This window comes from Plectrocnemia conspersa, unplaced genomic scaffold, assembly GCF_051122295.1.
Source record: "Plectrocnemia conspersa isolate PC_06_02 unplaced genomic scaffold, ASM5112229v1 ptg000007l, whole genome shotgun sequence".
In the NCBI taxonomy this organism is placed as follows: Eukaryota; Metazoa; Arthropoda; class Insecta; order Trichoptera; family Polycentropodidae; genus Plectrocnemia; species Plectrocnemia conspersa.
This window is the reverse complement of record NW_028277171.1, coordinates 7,439,227-7,456,460: the sequence shown is the minus strand read 5'-3', so window position 1 is coordinate 7,456,460 and position 17,234 is coordinate 7,439,227. Positions and strand designations below refer to the sequence as shown.

At 30.0% G+C, this 17,234-nt stretch overlaps 1 protein-coding gene across 8 annotated transcripts in view; it reads left to right on the top strand.

Moving 5' to 3' along the window:
• The window catches only part of Samuel (SAM-motif ubiquitously expressed punctatedly localized protein), a 230,096-nt gene that overhangs the window by 132,035 nt on the left and 80,827 nt on the right, over window positions 1-17,234 (top strand). For all 8 annotated transcript variants that reach the window (XM_088188786.1, XM_088188790.1, XM_088188792.1 and 5 more), the window contains 4 exons: window positions 633-870; window positions 4,550-4,765; window positions 4,835-5,093; window positions 10,057-10,647. In XM_088188786.1, coding sequence (XP_088044912.1) covers window positions 633-870; window positions 4,550-4,765; window positions 4,835-5,093; window positions 10,057-10,647 — 1,304 coding nt within the window. The remainder of the gene's footprint in view (window positions 1-632; window positions 871-4,549; window positions 4,766-4,834; window positions 5,094-10,056; window positions 10,648-17,234) is intronic.

The following is a 17,234-nucleotide window of genomic DNA, read 5'->3' as shown; positions in this document are numbered from 1 at the left end:
CATACGCTTCCATGACATGACATGTCACACACATACATACATGTTTATTGTTTACACTTAATTTACAGTGGGTTTTCTGTCGCGTTACCTGTGACTTATCGTGTGTTTGCCCACCGGCATTCCCAGCTAAGTTTGTTCAGAGTATGTTTGCTCTGATCATCATCCAGCTACATGTCAGGTCAGGCCAGGAAACGTGACATGACACTGTTTACCGACGCCCAGAAATTCGTCTTAAAAGAAACCAAGTCGAGATGATGGATGGTCTCTCCTTTTTGCGCTCGATCGCCCACGAAGGTGATAATAATGCCAAAGTCAAAATGTCGGCCAGCGCAACGCTGGCCTGGCCTGACCTTTAGTCTTGTGGCTTTTGTGGCCAGCCCACCATCCGGTGACCTCTGGCGGGCAGAAAAGAACAGTCTTGCTTGCAACACAGTCTGACTCTTTCAACATAATTAAAACTGTGGATACCGTAACGTTTTAACGGTCATGAGCTTTCCAGATCGTCTTTGTAGAGTTCACACCTCGGCACTCTAGATTAGCATACTCTTCTTCTATATCCGTGTTCATGGATTTCTAGAAAATCTCATAAATTGATGTAGCATTTGTTTAATGTATTATTTTATTTTTTATAGGTTCTGGAGGTGGTGACCAATCAGGACCTGGCATTAACCAAGGGGGTGGTGGACAGGGTGTTCGCCAAAGGGCCGGTCGACGTCGTGCACCACCGGGACCTCCTGCAGTTGTACACAACGGTGCCCATGGCGAATCTCCAAACCATAATAATAACACAATAAACAACAACACATTACATGGACCCATTAAGAACGAGAGATTGAGTCCTCAAAACGCCACTGAACGATCCTCCAGCAGGTAAATAATTTTTTTTAGTTAGTCATTTTTTATGTTAATTGTATTGTACAAAAAATATCCACAAACATTAATTATTTTTGGAATTAAAAACATCAGTATAAAAAAAGCAATTCTATATTTAGGCTGTATTAATTTTTCTTTTACATTTCGTTTATTTTCTATTTGCTTATTATGTATAGCTCTTTGTTAGTACATTTCTATTAGTAAATATTCAATTTTATTTGTATAATATCTAAATATATAATGCATAATACAGTAGTTCCAAAAGTGTGCATTGTATTACAATTTAAAATTAAATATGACACGACATCTAGCGGAGCTGGTGGAACCAGTATCTCATTTAGTTATAACTATTAGCAGAAGTCTTTACAAATGGTTACTAACGAAAAACATATTAACTTTTTCGTGTAATTGTCATTGAACGCTTTGGGAAAAATTTTCTTACCCAAGATTCTTAAGATTTTAAAGGCAAACCAGTAAATATTTTATATGGTTTATTTTATTTATTTTCAAGTTTATGTCTGACGCGTATTTGTGTGCATTATTTCTCTGAAATTACACTAAATTTTTTTTTTAAGAATATGTAAAATATTTTTTTTCTAGCACTTTTTTTTCTTTAAAACGCTATAGGGCCGGTTCTGATCATACATAACAAATTCACTTGTGTTTGCACGGAAACACGAAAAGTTAAAATTTAATAAAAACACGTTAATAATATTTTTATTACAAAATGTGAAAATACAATTCACAAAGCGATATTTCATTCATAAAGTGCTAGCCTCGCGCTCCACTAAAACTCCATCATAAATTTTTCGGGGCCCTTGAAAATGTTGTGTAAAAGAAACAAGGGCCAAAACAACTTGAATGTGTCGTTTCTTTAAATCAAGAAAATACACAGAAACCTGTGGCACATTAAAAGGAACATGTTCAACCATGTATTTTCTTTTGACAGTGCAAGTTTTAGAAATAATAGGCGTTTCAAATTTCAACATACGTTGATTGTTAGCAGTGATTCGAAAACTTTTAATGTCAAGCTCCTTTTTAAAGCTAGCAATATGTTTACTGAGAAATAAATTTATTACGATTCAATAATATAAAGATTTTTTAGTCGCAATTAATATATTTTTTTAAGATGTTATTCGGAATTACGATACTATGTTAGTGTATTTTATATATTATTGAATAAATTTTGTATTCGTTACATAACCTTTTTTGGAAGGGGAGGAGGGGGTGGCGCTTTATTCTTGCGTAGGGCGCTTTATTCTTGCGTAGGACGCTTTATTCTTGCCAGAGCAGGCTTTGGATATAGTGAGCTTTTTGATGGTGAGCTTTTTGCTGACGGGTCAGAATCAAATTTATAAATTGAAATTAAATAAAAGCAAATATTACTCCAGTTTATTCAAGTAAAAAACAGTAAAATTACTATAACATAACTTAAATGTGACTCGCACATTTTTTTGTGAGATTAGGAAAATCTGGAACAATCAACTCAATGATAATCCTTTGGAATTATAATTTGTTTAAACTATTATTAGTTGTTGAATTTTACATATTATCTATGGTGTTGTTAATAAGTCTTTGAGGAAAAAACATATTATTTAATTTGGTACCAGCTTTATATGCGTCATATATAGTAATAATAAAATATAAAATTTACTATAATAAAATACCTAATAATGCTAGTCAAAAAGGTATTTTAACAATATATTCTATACATCACTATTTTAACAACAAAAAATACATTTTTTGATTAAAATACATTTATATGTAAAAATACGATAATCGGATTATTACGAAAACACAAAAATTCTCGACAACAAAAATAATGGACTGCAAAAATTCCGAATGTTAAATTTTTGAATTAAAATTCCGCATATTTTATTTTATCGTATATTATCTTTTTGCCTATTTTATGTTTTATTGTCACGTGTTAATATTTATGTATATTTTGGTTTATTACAAAGTGGGCTTAATTTTATTTAAAAAAAAATAATTCATGGAATTTTTCTGTCCGGAAATTTCGTGTCCGCAGTTATTGTTTCCGCAATAATAATAAAAAACGATAAATTCTACTAAAAAATATATAAGAAAATATATATACCCATAATTTTGTATTGAATTCGAAAAATTAAGATCTTATTGGAGAAAAGAGAAAGATATATTCTATATTATTAATACATCTTAAAATAACTCCGGATCTTAATTAAGTCGTCGATGTTTAAAAACGAGATTTAATATATTTATATAAAAAAATAATAGCCTAATTTATATCAACGAATGATTTTATTTACTCTTCAAATCATTTTTATTGATTTGAGTTTTTCGGATACTACCCTTTTAGATATCCGAACTCTACTTATTCCCATAAAAACACAACCATGCGATCTTGCTCATATTTTGACTCATTAAAATCCTTCATAACACATTAGTGAAATTAATCTGATTCCCTAACAAATTAATATATTTTATACAGATATTTGAAAAAAATTCCAATTGAATCTTAATTTATACATATTATTTCATTTTTAATTAGTTATTGTAAACCTTATGGTAATATTATTTCATTTTTATTATAATTTTATTTTTGTATAAATCACATCTTAGGGTAAAAATAATACACAAAATTAAAAAAAAAAATATACAAAATACTCAATGATATATACAAATAATATATAAAAGAAAAAACATATACCCATATTTTTGTATAGATTTTTGTTATTGAATTCTAAAAACTAAGGTCTTATTTAAAAAAAATATAATAAATTTATAATACATCTTTAAAAAGCACAATCATAAATTGTTGATATTAAAAAACGGGAGTTAATATTTATATACATATTTATAGTAATAAATAATTATTATACTCTTTAAATAATTTTAAATTAATTAGAGTTTTTGTGAAACTGAAGCATATTACCCTTTTACATTATTAATTCTATACATTGAAACACAAATTTGCGATCTTGCACTAATTTCAGTTCATCTTTATGAAATCAAACATCGTAAAAAAAATATATTTAATATTTTATATAGATTTGAAGTAGTGGAATCCTAATTTTATTATTAGTTATGGTATATTGATAGTAATCTTATAGAATCTTGATTTATTAATACTATCGTATATTTGTGTGAATCATATCTCAAGGCATAAAATATACAAAATAATAAAAAACATATACAAATAATATAAAATATAAAAAAATATATTTTCTTAATTTTGTATCGATTTCTGAACTGAATTTTTACAGTTGATAAACATTTAACAATATATTTTGTAATACATCTTAATTTAAATAATAATATCACAATTTACATCAATGTGTAATTTTATATACATACTATTTTTTTATGATTTGAATTATCCTGAAACTGAAGAATATGGTCCTTCTACATTTACAAAACTCTAATTTTTAGCTTTGATTCATTTTTGTGATATCAAATATATTAAATTCGCCAAAGCGTAAGAAATCTGACTCATTAACAAATTATCTGCAGATAAAATATACTCTAATTTAATTTTAATTTTGTCATTTTACTTATTGTAAATCTTAGTTTATCTTTCTTTATTATTACTATCGTATATTTGTGTTAATTACTTTTTAGGTCCAAAAATAATATACAAAATTATTATTAAATTAAAAATGTATTATATAATTTATATTGACTTTCTATTTCAAAGGTCCAGAAGCGTAACGCCTTCGACGGGATCATTTCCCGGCACCCCACCACAGACAGGTCCAGGATCCAGCGACAGGGGCGCAAGTCCTGCCCATTCTCACACCGCAATGTTAGGAACGCACGCACCACCTCCGCAGCAAACTCACGCTTTAGCTAGGAATTATTCAGATTTTATGAGAAGTTTAGCAGCCAAATACAACAATGCGAATTCGACAGAGTAAGTTTATTTATTCTTGTTTTCTTGAACGAGGTATAGTTCATGATTTAACATTGGAATTGATTACAGGTTCTTCAACGCTGCTAGACCCACAGTACCTAACGGATTTCCCCCGACGATGGATCAAAAATTCGGCCTGAAGACGCCGCCCTTCGTGGGGCTCCTGGGGCCCCCTCAGGGCGTCTCTGTCCCTTACAGATCTCCACCGCCCTCTGGAGAGGTCAGAGAGAGGCCAGTCGGAGGTCTCTTCGCCGGATACTCTTACGCCCAAGGCGGTCCGAGAAGTGTGCCGGCCTTTCCGTCCATGCTGGACATGAGCTCGACTAAGGTAGGTGTCCTGAAACTGGTATATACATCAGTTTTTCATCGCGAAGTATATGCGTGTACGAACACGTAGTGAATTCAAAGTCTCAATTAATGCGATTTAAAAGATACCCACTTCCTGCGATCTTACGGTCAACGGTTACGTCGAAGATGTTATAAAGTCCGGTTTACGCGCATCCGGTAATTCAGTGGTGAATGAGCTATAAAAAACTTCAGTAATATAATTTGGAATGTATTGAACATATGTATGTTTATAATATATAGTGGCTAACACCTGAGAGACATGTTATCAAATAGCATATTTTTAAATTTCGTGTCTTAGATATTGTAATTAGCGATTATTATATAATTATGATTTCGATCGATCAGCACGGATTAGGTTTTCTTAGATTTTTTAATCACAACTTATCTAATTTTAAATTAAAATTTTTTTTAACTATGCATACAAGGTCAACAACAAAGTTACCGGTCGTAATTCATATAACTTTATGTCTTTGTTTTACACTTGTTTTGCTTTCGAATAACTCAAAAACCCAACAACCTTAATAACACACTCATTACAAAACTAAAAATCGTTGATTACAAAACGACGCTGATATCGCCCGCAGCATCCAACTCAACAAGAATACCACATACAATATAATAAGAAGTAAAAAATCACAATCGACACGCAATCTCGTCCCCGGTTAAACGATTTGCTCAAACTCATTATTACTAGCACGCTTCCTAACCGGGTGTTTTTTCGTTAAATTAATTTTAAACTCTTAATTTATGTCCAAGCGGCCAGTGGCTTACGACTAGCTAATAAATTAACCCACAATAAAAGTACGGAAGAACGTTTCGGGGCGTATACTTGCACCGACCTCCGGGCATAATTAACGATCGGCTAATTGGATACTTTGCCGATCTCGGTCGGCTCTTCCGTTTTGTTTATCTTCACGCCTCTGGTGCGATTCAGGGTACAGAGTGGCTAGAAAGTCCGTAGGAAGCGCAAGAAGATTGCTTTAAGGCGTGTTTATGATGCTTGCCTTCCTGAATTAATTGAGAAAATTGCTCGATGGTGAGCTGCGACTGTACATCGTGGGCGATGGGAGCTCAAAACGTCACTATAAATATATTGAAATAACCTAAAAAGATTTATTATTTTCTGATTTTAAAAAAAAATCATTTCAAAAAGTAAATATTCAATTAAATTTTAGATCAAGAGGAATTAACATTTTTTTGGATAATATTAAGTGCTTCTTTTTTAAGCGAGATATTAAATTATATTACCTTTTTTATAAAACATAAATTTTAATTTTAAAAATACGCTCTATTTACGTCACCATATTTTTTTCGGGCGGAAAGTAAGTTTCGGAGCTTGTTTGCTGCTTAACTATTGCCCTGATCTCTTTTGGTTATAAAATTTAAAAAATCAATTTATCATGGCAGGGAAAGATGCTGTGTTTGTCTTTCGATCAGTTCATGCGGTACCCATTTGTCCATTTTTTCACTTTTCCTGTGGCATCAAGATATCGTAATACGATTGCAGTAGAAGCCCCTTAGTCTGAACAGTTGTTCGTGAATCAGCTTCAACGATATTTAGTAATCTTTCTTCATCAACAGCAGATTAGTGCTAATTTTCAAGGCTTGTATGATCGGTACGAAATTTTTCGATTTTACGCTTTACAGTTTTCTGACTAAACAGTACCTTCGCCAAATCTGAAAATTATATTTCGCGTGGCCTGCTCTACATTGTATGGTACAAAAAAAGGGTACATAAATAATATGTCGACACTAGAGGAGCTCAAAAAAGAAAAAAAAAACAAATATAAAAAAAAGTAACATTCCTCATAAAATAAACTGTAGTTATTTTTTACAAATTTTATTTTTATGTATTGTAAAAAAAAATCCGGTATTAAATAAATACAGTATGTACTTAGCTAGTGATTTTAAATTTCAATCGTGTTCACGAGATTATTGTTTTAAGACCATCACATATTAGTTTTTCCCAGAATTGTATTGCATAAGTAAAATAAAATTAAGCTAGGTCGTACATATTGACATGTATTAATTAAAGGCTGTTATAATAGTCTGTAATTAATAAAAAATATATCACATATTTACAGATATTGATTATAGTCTACTGTCTCACAACTTATTTATTGTTGTTTTTACCCTTTTATTTATTTTATGCCTTTCACATTGTAGTGAAAGATTTAGAATTAGCAAATAAATATAATCATAACGAAATTTGATTAAAATATTTATTTATTTACTTAGCTTAATAGCTAATTTTTACATAAAACAAATTTTAACATACATATAATATACAATATAACATAATCAGTAAATAAAAAAGACATATTATTTAAATTTATTTCTTAATGCATAAAAGTGTTTTTTTATTCCATTTAGGAAACCCGTTACAGTTTTATTTTTGCGGATTGTCCTAGGAATATTATTATACAAATTCACACTTCCGTACATAATTCCCCTAGCCGTACTCGTTTTCTTATACCTAACTATTCTTAAATTTTCTCTATTTCTAGTATTGAATCTATGTATAATACATCTTAAAAAAATACTCTGGCAACATATTATTTTCTAACTTATACATAAATATTAAAATACTTCTAGAACATTTAATCATTCGAATCTACTAATCATACTATAACTAGTAAATCTATTTTTATTTAAAACTACTCTCATTGCCCTATTTTGTAATTTTGGCAAAATTTGTTTATCTAATTTATTAAGCATATTTATTTTTGTCGCACAATAAGTTAGATGGGGCAATATGATATTATTGCATTTTTTTTTGGTTTATACTACATATTTTTGATTCTGTAAAATATACCTATTTTTCTACTAATTTTTTTTATATGTAATTAAAATGTTTCTTAAAATTTAATTTTGTATATACAATTATTAATTAAAATAGTTGTAATATTAGTAAAAATATCAATTAATGTTTTGTAAAAAATTTAATATTTTTAATTATATATATGTTGATTTAATTCTATAAATTCAATTTCTTTTAATATTAAAATGTATTATTAGAGCCCAAATCTCAGAATTGTATAAATTAAACACATATTGCAATAATTAAATATTTATATATATATATATAAAATAACCAATAATTAAGATGCGATTTAAAATGGTTTAAAAATATTTTGTAGTGCAAAATTGAAAAGTAACAATTTAAATAAAAAAAAATCGTTAATTCTAGATAATTTAGAAATGATTGAACATATTGTTTTAATTTGGTTATCTTATCTTTGTGACAAAAAGTACGAAATTGTTGTTCAGTTTATAGTTTTTTTGTTGTTTGGGATGGCCGCTTGTGCTTACCTAACTGAAAATAATATAATAATCTTTTAAGTTTCTAAGCGTGCAAAATTTAGTTGTTTAAGTATTGTAGATTGGTCATTCGAATTAAAAGATTTATGATTTCTATAATCAAAACCCAAATAAGATATTACTCCAATATAAAATAAAATACCGTTTAAAAATGTGTATTGAAATAGACAGATCAATACCGAAACTTAGGTTATTATGCTATGTTATTTTATGTAGCGGCAAAAATCTTTTTGTAGTGTGTTTTATTTCAAAATGGTAGATGAGGAAATATTACATATTATTTTTAGGATCAAACGCGCATTGTCATCGCCTTTTAGATTGACCAGACATTGCAGTTCTTGGTCCATTTCATTTATCTTGATAATACCTCTCGGTTGTAATGATTTTGAAAAGATTCAAAAAGTTGTAATGGATTATTCTGAGCGCAGATTTTTAACGAAATCCTTTGAGATTTTTATTTTTGTGCAATTATTGTGTGGACCGCTTTTTGTTGTAAATGCAATACAAAAGAAGCGCAGAACAAACTTCATAACCGTGATTGTTTTTTATTTTAATTCAGTTCGTACGACTCATTTCTTTAGCTTTTTGATTTTTTAAAGTAGTTTAAATTGTTCAGAGCTTGGAATACTAACGCCATCATTATCAACTGAATAACGCATACGATTAAATGATCTAAATTATTATTATAATTATTTATATAGTAGTATTTTATAACCCAATATGTATCTTTACGTAATTGTTATTATTGAAACATTTTGTAATTTGAGTTTTATATAACCTAATATTTTATTTAAAAACACATTAGAAAGCAAACGTTGAACTACAATGTCTCATGCATATGTACTTAAAAAGCCTGCCCAGTGAATAGAATTCCACGTGCGATTTCAACGTCTAAACTTAAAATTAATAGTCAGTAATTAAGATTAATTAAACAGTGTGCAATCGTTCAACGTATACCTCCGGGACATCTACGGATTTGTGCGTAATCGATGCTAATTTCATTCGCGAGTTATTTACGACCCAATACCCACGCAGTGCGTTATATACAGTTCGTAATAATTGCCTCTCGGAGATTTGTGACTAAAAGATATTGAATAGTTGTTATTATCATATTAAAATTAGATTTTGGAACCTTGCTTTTTTTTGGGTTGTTTAATATAATATTACGCACGATACACTTGATGCGTTTTGCTGCCTTCGTATTACCATCATTATTAAGGTATGCATAAAGAACTAACCGTGACCAATTACCGGACAGTTTGCGGCTTTATTACCGAAATCACTATAATTAACGGTGGGTTATGAGTTTGTGTCCGCATATATTGGTATTAATTCGACCGAAATGCTTCACTTCTTGGTGTAAGTGTTAACTGAAATCGACGCCGTTACTGTTTCGTTATTGAGTTGCTCAATGATAATTAACTTATATGAACTTTATAATATAGCTAATTTGATTATTTCCTTATTGTGATTTTATATGCTCTTATTAGAATCGATAGCTCAGTACTTAAGTAATTCCACATTGGAGTTACTAAGAATTGAGGTATCGGCTTATATTAACCATGCTTGTTTATTGAAGAATACATCAAAAAATATTAATTATGTGTTTATTTATATTTTAGGCCCTACTGACCATCGCCCGAGTAGCCAATGTAGCAAAAGAAGCCGAAATGAGTAGCAACTATATCAAATCAGCCACAAAAAGGCCACCTGGCAGCGACGGAGTACCAATATCATCACCTTTAGATTTGAGCTTTTCCGCAGGAGCAAACATATTCGCACCCTCGTCAGCTAAAAAGTCTAGATTAACGGTCAAAAACGAGCATCAAAACGAATCGGGATCATCATCAGGATCTTCGGCGTCTTGCGGAGAATCAGGAGATGCATCTCCAGGAATAGACTTGAAGCAAGAATCGATTAAGAACGAATCTAGGAACGGTAGTTTCTTGAAATCGCAAAGATTGAGTGGAGGTAGGGAAGGCTCTGGGACAACCAGTCCCGCGTCTTTCGGAAGAAGGAGTCCCGGATCTTCCGGAAGGAAGAGTCCCGGCTCGATGGGCAGGAAGAGTCCTTCGAGTAGAGATTTTGGGGGATGCTGTAGGAGTGACGGTAGAAGGGAATGCGTTTCTGCTGATCCTGAAATTGCTTCTTGGACCGTCGATGATGTTTGCAAGTTCGTGGAGAGCATCGACATTTGCGCAGAGTATTCACCGGTGAGTACATTTTATATGCTCTATCTTTATTTATAAAATTGTGGAAGACGATTACCACTAATTGTGATGTGTATTTTCCAAAACATCAAACTGAAGTTCTTCAATAATTAGAATATATCAGTTTTTTGTAAGATTATGCACCTATTAGGGGTGTTTTCTTACGTCTACGTCATTACTTTAGAGGTTAAATGGAATTAAAGCATGAGAGGAATTATTATTGTTGATGTTTTATCGATTTTTAATTCGCTCGCGAGTGGCCAATCCGAGGCCGAGTTGAAATTACGCGTCCAATCGGAAATTTTACGATGCCATCATGGGTGGGGCCACGTGGTGGAATTCGCCTGTTTATTTAATCATGGGCCAGTGGTTTCGAAACTGTTAATCGCATGGATCGAGGTGGAGGGTTTTGCGATTGTTTTTGATTGTCGTTTGAAGGTCATATAACGTTAATATTTCTGAGAATACCGGAAGTTATCGTTTATAATTTCAACACTTAGGTAAAATAATTGAATCTGAAAAATTAATGAGGAAGCTATTTATGTAAATATTTATATTGTATATACATGCAGTGTGTTTTGATTATTTAGTTGTAATAGTAAATAGAAGGTATTAATAAAAAAAATCATTGATATCGTAATGCTTAAATAGATTTTGACGTATAGGAGCTTCAAAATAGTTCATTTCAGTTCACCATATATATATTATTTTTTTCCTAGTATTTTATAATATATTATTATTACATTATAAAATATTTATAAAACATTTTACTTTTTTATTCCAACATTTTTGAGTTTGAAAACAGAAACATTTCAGTTCTAGCTATTTTATATTTTTTATTCTATATATTTTATATTTTACATTCTTAATTTACAACTTAGTCATTTAATAATAATATTCCAAGCTCTAAACTAATTTTTAAGCAAAATATATTTATGTAGTTCAGTAATAGTAAAAATCATATATTATAGACTAATGAATCACAAATAATATGATTATCAAAGCCATAGCTTAGTTAAAAAATATTTTAACGTGGTATATCAATTTAATTCACGTATTTAAGAAATACAAGGAAAGTATTCTTTGTATTTCTTTTAACAAACTATTGTATTTAATTCGTTGAAAATGTTTTTAAAAAGGAATCAAATAGCAAAGCGCAGATTAAACTGCTCTCATTAAGTGGTTTTATTTTTCTTAATATATTTTACTTACATTTTTAAGAAAGTTTTCATTTTTAAGAAAGTGAATAACAGTTTATAAAATATTAAAAAAAATATTTTCTGAATGATGAAAATGCTGAAAAAATATAAAAAAGTATATTCATTAAAATATTAAATCTTTATGAATATATTTATTTCTAATTTCTAATTATTTTATTGAATTGTATGACCCACGTTTTTGTAGGCTTAAATATTTTTATGGAATTAATGTCAAATATACCTTGTAATTATCGCAATTTTTGATAACCAGCATATTAAATTTTTTTAATTATTAATCAATAGAATGCACTGAGTACCGTAACCGTAATCATAACCGTAAATAATATTACTACTTAAGCCATAGTTTAATTCAAGAAATTTATTTTCTACGGGGTATGGCAATTTAATTTACGTATTTATCCAATAAAATTAATATTGATTCAGAGATTTCTGTATTTTATTCAACAAACTATTTATGGCGTTCTAAAAGTTTTTAAAAACGTTCAAACTGCTTTCATCTTTGCTTTTGTTATTAATGCTGAAAAAGTGACAATTTTATTAGTGATTCAGAATTTATTTAATCTTAAGTTCTTTTTATTGTTAATATATTATTTTATGCATCAAATTAATGCGCTTTCCAAGGTTTATGGTATTAAAAAAAAAAATTAAAATAAAGTTAATATAAACTATTTTTTTTATATATTACACAAGTGGCTTAGAATTTAGTTATTTCTAAAATTTACATTGAATAACTAATACTATCCTATGTAATAAAATAATGTATATTCAACTAGTATAAAAATAAAATAAATTCTGGATAGTTTCACTATTATTTATATTTCTTTGATTATCTACTATTGAAAGTACATATAAACATATTATGAATACATGAACTAATTATTACATTTAGCAATTAATAAAAAAATATGATTTTACTGCTCTATTGAAAATGAATAAACTTCCTTATCTAATAAAAAAAATACATTCATTTAATTGTTGGTATTACCTGTCAGATTATGAAGGCCAAATTTAAAATTAATAAATTGTTTTCAAATGCCCTATATATGTATATAATAAAAATGATAAAATAAACATATTTACTATATAGTTTTGCAACGAAACCATCACACCAACACTTCAATTAAGCAATTGTTCTACAAAAAAGGAACGGTAGTAACGGCGCTTGTTTTCAATGCGCCATTTTTTGCTTTAGATTTTTTTATTCTTCATCAACACAAACAATAATTGGCTATTAATGAACGTATTAATTTAGCTATTGAAGCGAGGTCCCGATTCGTTCAAATAAAACATGATCTACATTCTAACAGAGCTTTTCTCCTCGAGCATAATATAAAGACGTCGTGATATAACGTCATCGTCTGTTACTCAAGACGTTCGTATTAATTAACGGCAGCGTTGTTTCAGAACACTATAGCGATCCATTTGTGTACTACATACATAGATATTATACGTACCTATGTTTCATATGCATTATCTTATTAATCGTTAAACGGAGCGTGATGGCGCTGTTACCTCAGGTCATTAAATAGATTATTGGGCAACGGATGATGCGAAAAGTGAGTTGCTTAACTCTCCTGGTGCTTCTTGTTTTGATCGATTTCTTAATGGGAGATGAAATGGAGCTCGTTTCGCAACATTTAAGTGATTTTCTTAGCAGTACAAAAAATGCATTTCATGCTCTGGATTTGCGTACGTTTTAGAGCTCAATGTCTAATCTATCAATCATCTGGGAGCTCAACGTGATTTCATGAATGTGTTAGCCTCCGGGTTTGATGCTGTTCGGAATTTTTTAATAACGTTTTATTATACATACGTCAATTAATATGTTATTGCATTAGGATTGAAACTGTTTCTTGGCGTTTAAATGTCGTTCAAGGATATCGTTTGATTGAAATAAAGCGTCTTGGATATTTGCGCTGATAGATTCTATTTATTTTTATGTTGCTAAAATATATTTTTTTACATTGTATTACTTAAATTAAATTAAAATTGTCAGTATACCAATGAAAATAAAACCAATGACACATTGGCACTTAATCTTTCATATGATTTTTTTAAGAAAATTTTATTGTAGGACAATACGGTTTCCTTGTACAACTTTACTCGTGGTACTTTTTAAAAAAACGACGCATCTATCCATTATTCGTATGGTGAATAAAGACGAGCAAAATCGTTGGTTTCGTGACCCATATTTCAGTGTGTCGTCACTGTATCGGGTTGTGAAAGTGTAAATTTAAATAATTAAGAGGGACCGTTCGTCGGATCGAATAAATATCGATTTAATCAAACGATTCATAAATCACGCCGCGTTTGCTGCGTCATAAATCAAAGAGAAGAGCACCGACAAAAACACGACACGCTCTAAGAGATGTTACAGAAATCGCGGGTGATTAACGAGCAATGCGCAAAGCACAATGCAAGATTACGTAACACAACACACACGGGACCATTTCCCAAATTGGATTTTTTGTCGTTGTTATTGTTGTTGCTGATAAATTCACAGACGCAATTTTTTTATAGTACACACAGATACGCTGGCGTACGGTAAAAGTTGTGAGGTTTCAGATGTGCCATTAAATGTGGGATTTAATTATTAGAATTAGAGCTTTTTAAGCATTCCGGAATAATACGGAAAACCAGATGAAAAACAGCTTCTAAAATTGCATTAAATTTTTATATGGACGGTTGTCAAAATTTACTTTACGAAGTATTTCGTTTGCGATTTCTTGAATTCATCCAAAAAATTTTGCAAAAAATATAAACTATGCCAATGTGACTTCTAATTTAACTGATTTAAGTGCTATGTATTGCGGCCTAATGGCATAAATTAAAATATCTAATTAGAATATGCAATGCGTCGATCGTTTATTATGTGGGTTATATAACGCATCACGTCGATGACAAAAGGATGCTGTAAGCAAAATAATAGACTGTATGGTATGGATATTGCTAGCTCACGTTCGCTCCGATTGCAAAAGCGGAGCATTTGCGTAGGATTGTGGATCTGTTCGTGAGCTCATCTCTCTCTCGCTCCATTCATAAACGGGCATGCGCCACGGGCGAAGCACATCGTGAGCTTGCACCACATACGAACGGTGCACGGAAAATTCGTGTTCGGTTACAACACTTGATGAATATCCATCCGAGCGTTGTGCAATACGCAGAAGAGGCGCGAATCTCGCATAGGTAAAGATTTCCGTGCAAAAAGAGACAAACGTTCGGTCCAACGGCAAACCCGGACGAATTTATACTGAACATTTAAAGAGTACCTCCTATATTAATTTGTGCAATGGTTGTGTATGAGTGATATACATATATTATTAAAGTATATATTGAACTAAAATATATCTTATTTAAATTTACAAGTATCACCAATCAATATTTGGATATTTTTTTTACAAGTAATCAATTAGTAATACTATTCACGTGACCTTCGAACATGATTCACGATTTCTACTTCTATTGTAGCAATGTAACATCGGAACAGATTGCTTTTATCCCTATGATTGACCATTTGTAAGACCAAATCAGCTATTTATGTATTACTGCCTCTTCGATACAATAACACATTGCAAAAAATAAGTTCTTAGTTTAATTATATAAAAATTCGTAAGTTTTTTCCGTCCATCATTATGCTCATTATTTGCCACGAAATTAATTTGTATGAATATTTCAAATATGTCTTTAAGCTGTTTCTAAGAATATGTATCATCCTGTCTTTCTGAGCATTTAGGATTAATAATCTTTTAGTTATTATTCTGAACTTGTATCTACAACTGTTACTTATCAATATATGGTTCACTAATGTTTCTTTGGATTATTCTTCATGAAATATTGTATTATAATATTTTATTAACATAAATTCATAATTGATCAATTAAACAACGATTGAAACATATTAACTTATGACCAAAGCCGTATATTACATTTAAAAATTTTTTTTTCGGGTTTGTCGCTTTTCCGAGCGTTTGTCTCTTTTTCTTGTGAAAATTTTATATTCACGTTGATTGGGCAAATTAATATAAAAACAGCTTATAAAATGCTATAATTTTTTTATCCTTAAACATATATTTCAAAATTTACAAACAGTCGACAAGGAGTTCCGAAATTACAGTTTGAAATTTGGTGGTTAAATTTAAAAAATCCTTTTTAAAAACAGATTTGAAGTGTTTTTTAATACATGTGTTTTTGGTAAAGTAATTTTATTGCATCACTATATTATTTTTTGTATACCATTTACTTACGTGTGTTTTAATTGTGCTACTACATATTTATAATATTATATTATCTCTTGAAAAACAATTTTCAGCTTAGGAATAAAAATAAATCTCTGATGTGCTTTCCGATTAAATATTTTTTTGCGGCTTATTGTATTAATAAAATATAATAAGTTAAAATTAAAAAGTTAATGTTCTATATTTTTGAAAACAATTTTTAGTTTGAAAAATAGATTTTTTGATTTTCGATAGTTTTTTTTTTTGCCTCACCATATTGCTTTTTTGGTCTTTATTTTATATAGTCGAAATGAGATGAGTTAAAATTGTAATACTATATATTTGAAATATAAATTATAATGTCTATTTAAAAACAATTTTCAGTTCAGGATATCTGATTTCAATTAATGTGTTTCCGATAAGGTTATTTTTAGCTTCACTGTATTGCTATTTTGTGTCTCATTATATTACTAAAATGAGTTAAGTTAAAAATTTATTAAGACATAATAATGAGAAAAAAAAATTGGTTCTGTTTTCCGATATGGTTATTTATTGCCTCACTATATTTATGTTTTGTGTCCCATTATCGCATTAAAATTAATTAGAATTAAAATTGAATTCTACATATTTAAAATAGAAATACTATAATCTCTTTAAAAACAATTTTCAGTAAAAAGTTGCTTAATTCATACGATGAATTCGGCAACTATATAAAATTAGTCAAAGAGTTACAATTTCATATTTTTTATTTAAAACGTATGTAAATACTATTTATTGACATAAAGTTGTTGACAAGGTATACAAATGATTCAAAACCCGCCACGTTTGTTTACTACCTTTCGCCACTGAAATGTCACTCTTGCTGAATTTTCTCTTGACTAAAAGTGAAACGCATCACGACGTACGAACCTAAACGCTCATTCGTTGTTGTGCAACGTGTGAAATATTCATCGATGCAACCTACATTCGCTCCGCTATGCATTTACATTGCAAAAATTCTCCAACGACGTATTATATTATATTGTTCGCGACGAAGACGAACGAAACCTTTAGCGCCTCCGCCTTTCGGTTGACAAACTGTTTCGATGTTGCGAAACGCTGCTATTAAATCCAGAGCAGAAACTCATTGTTTTGCTCCTCGCTATTTAAACCAGGG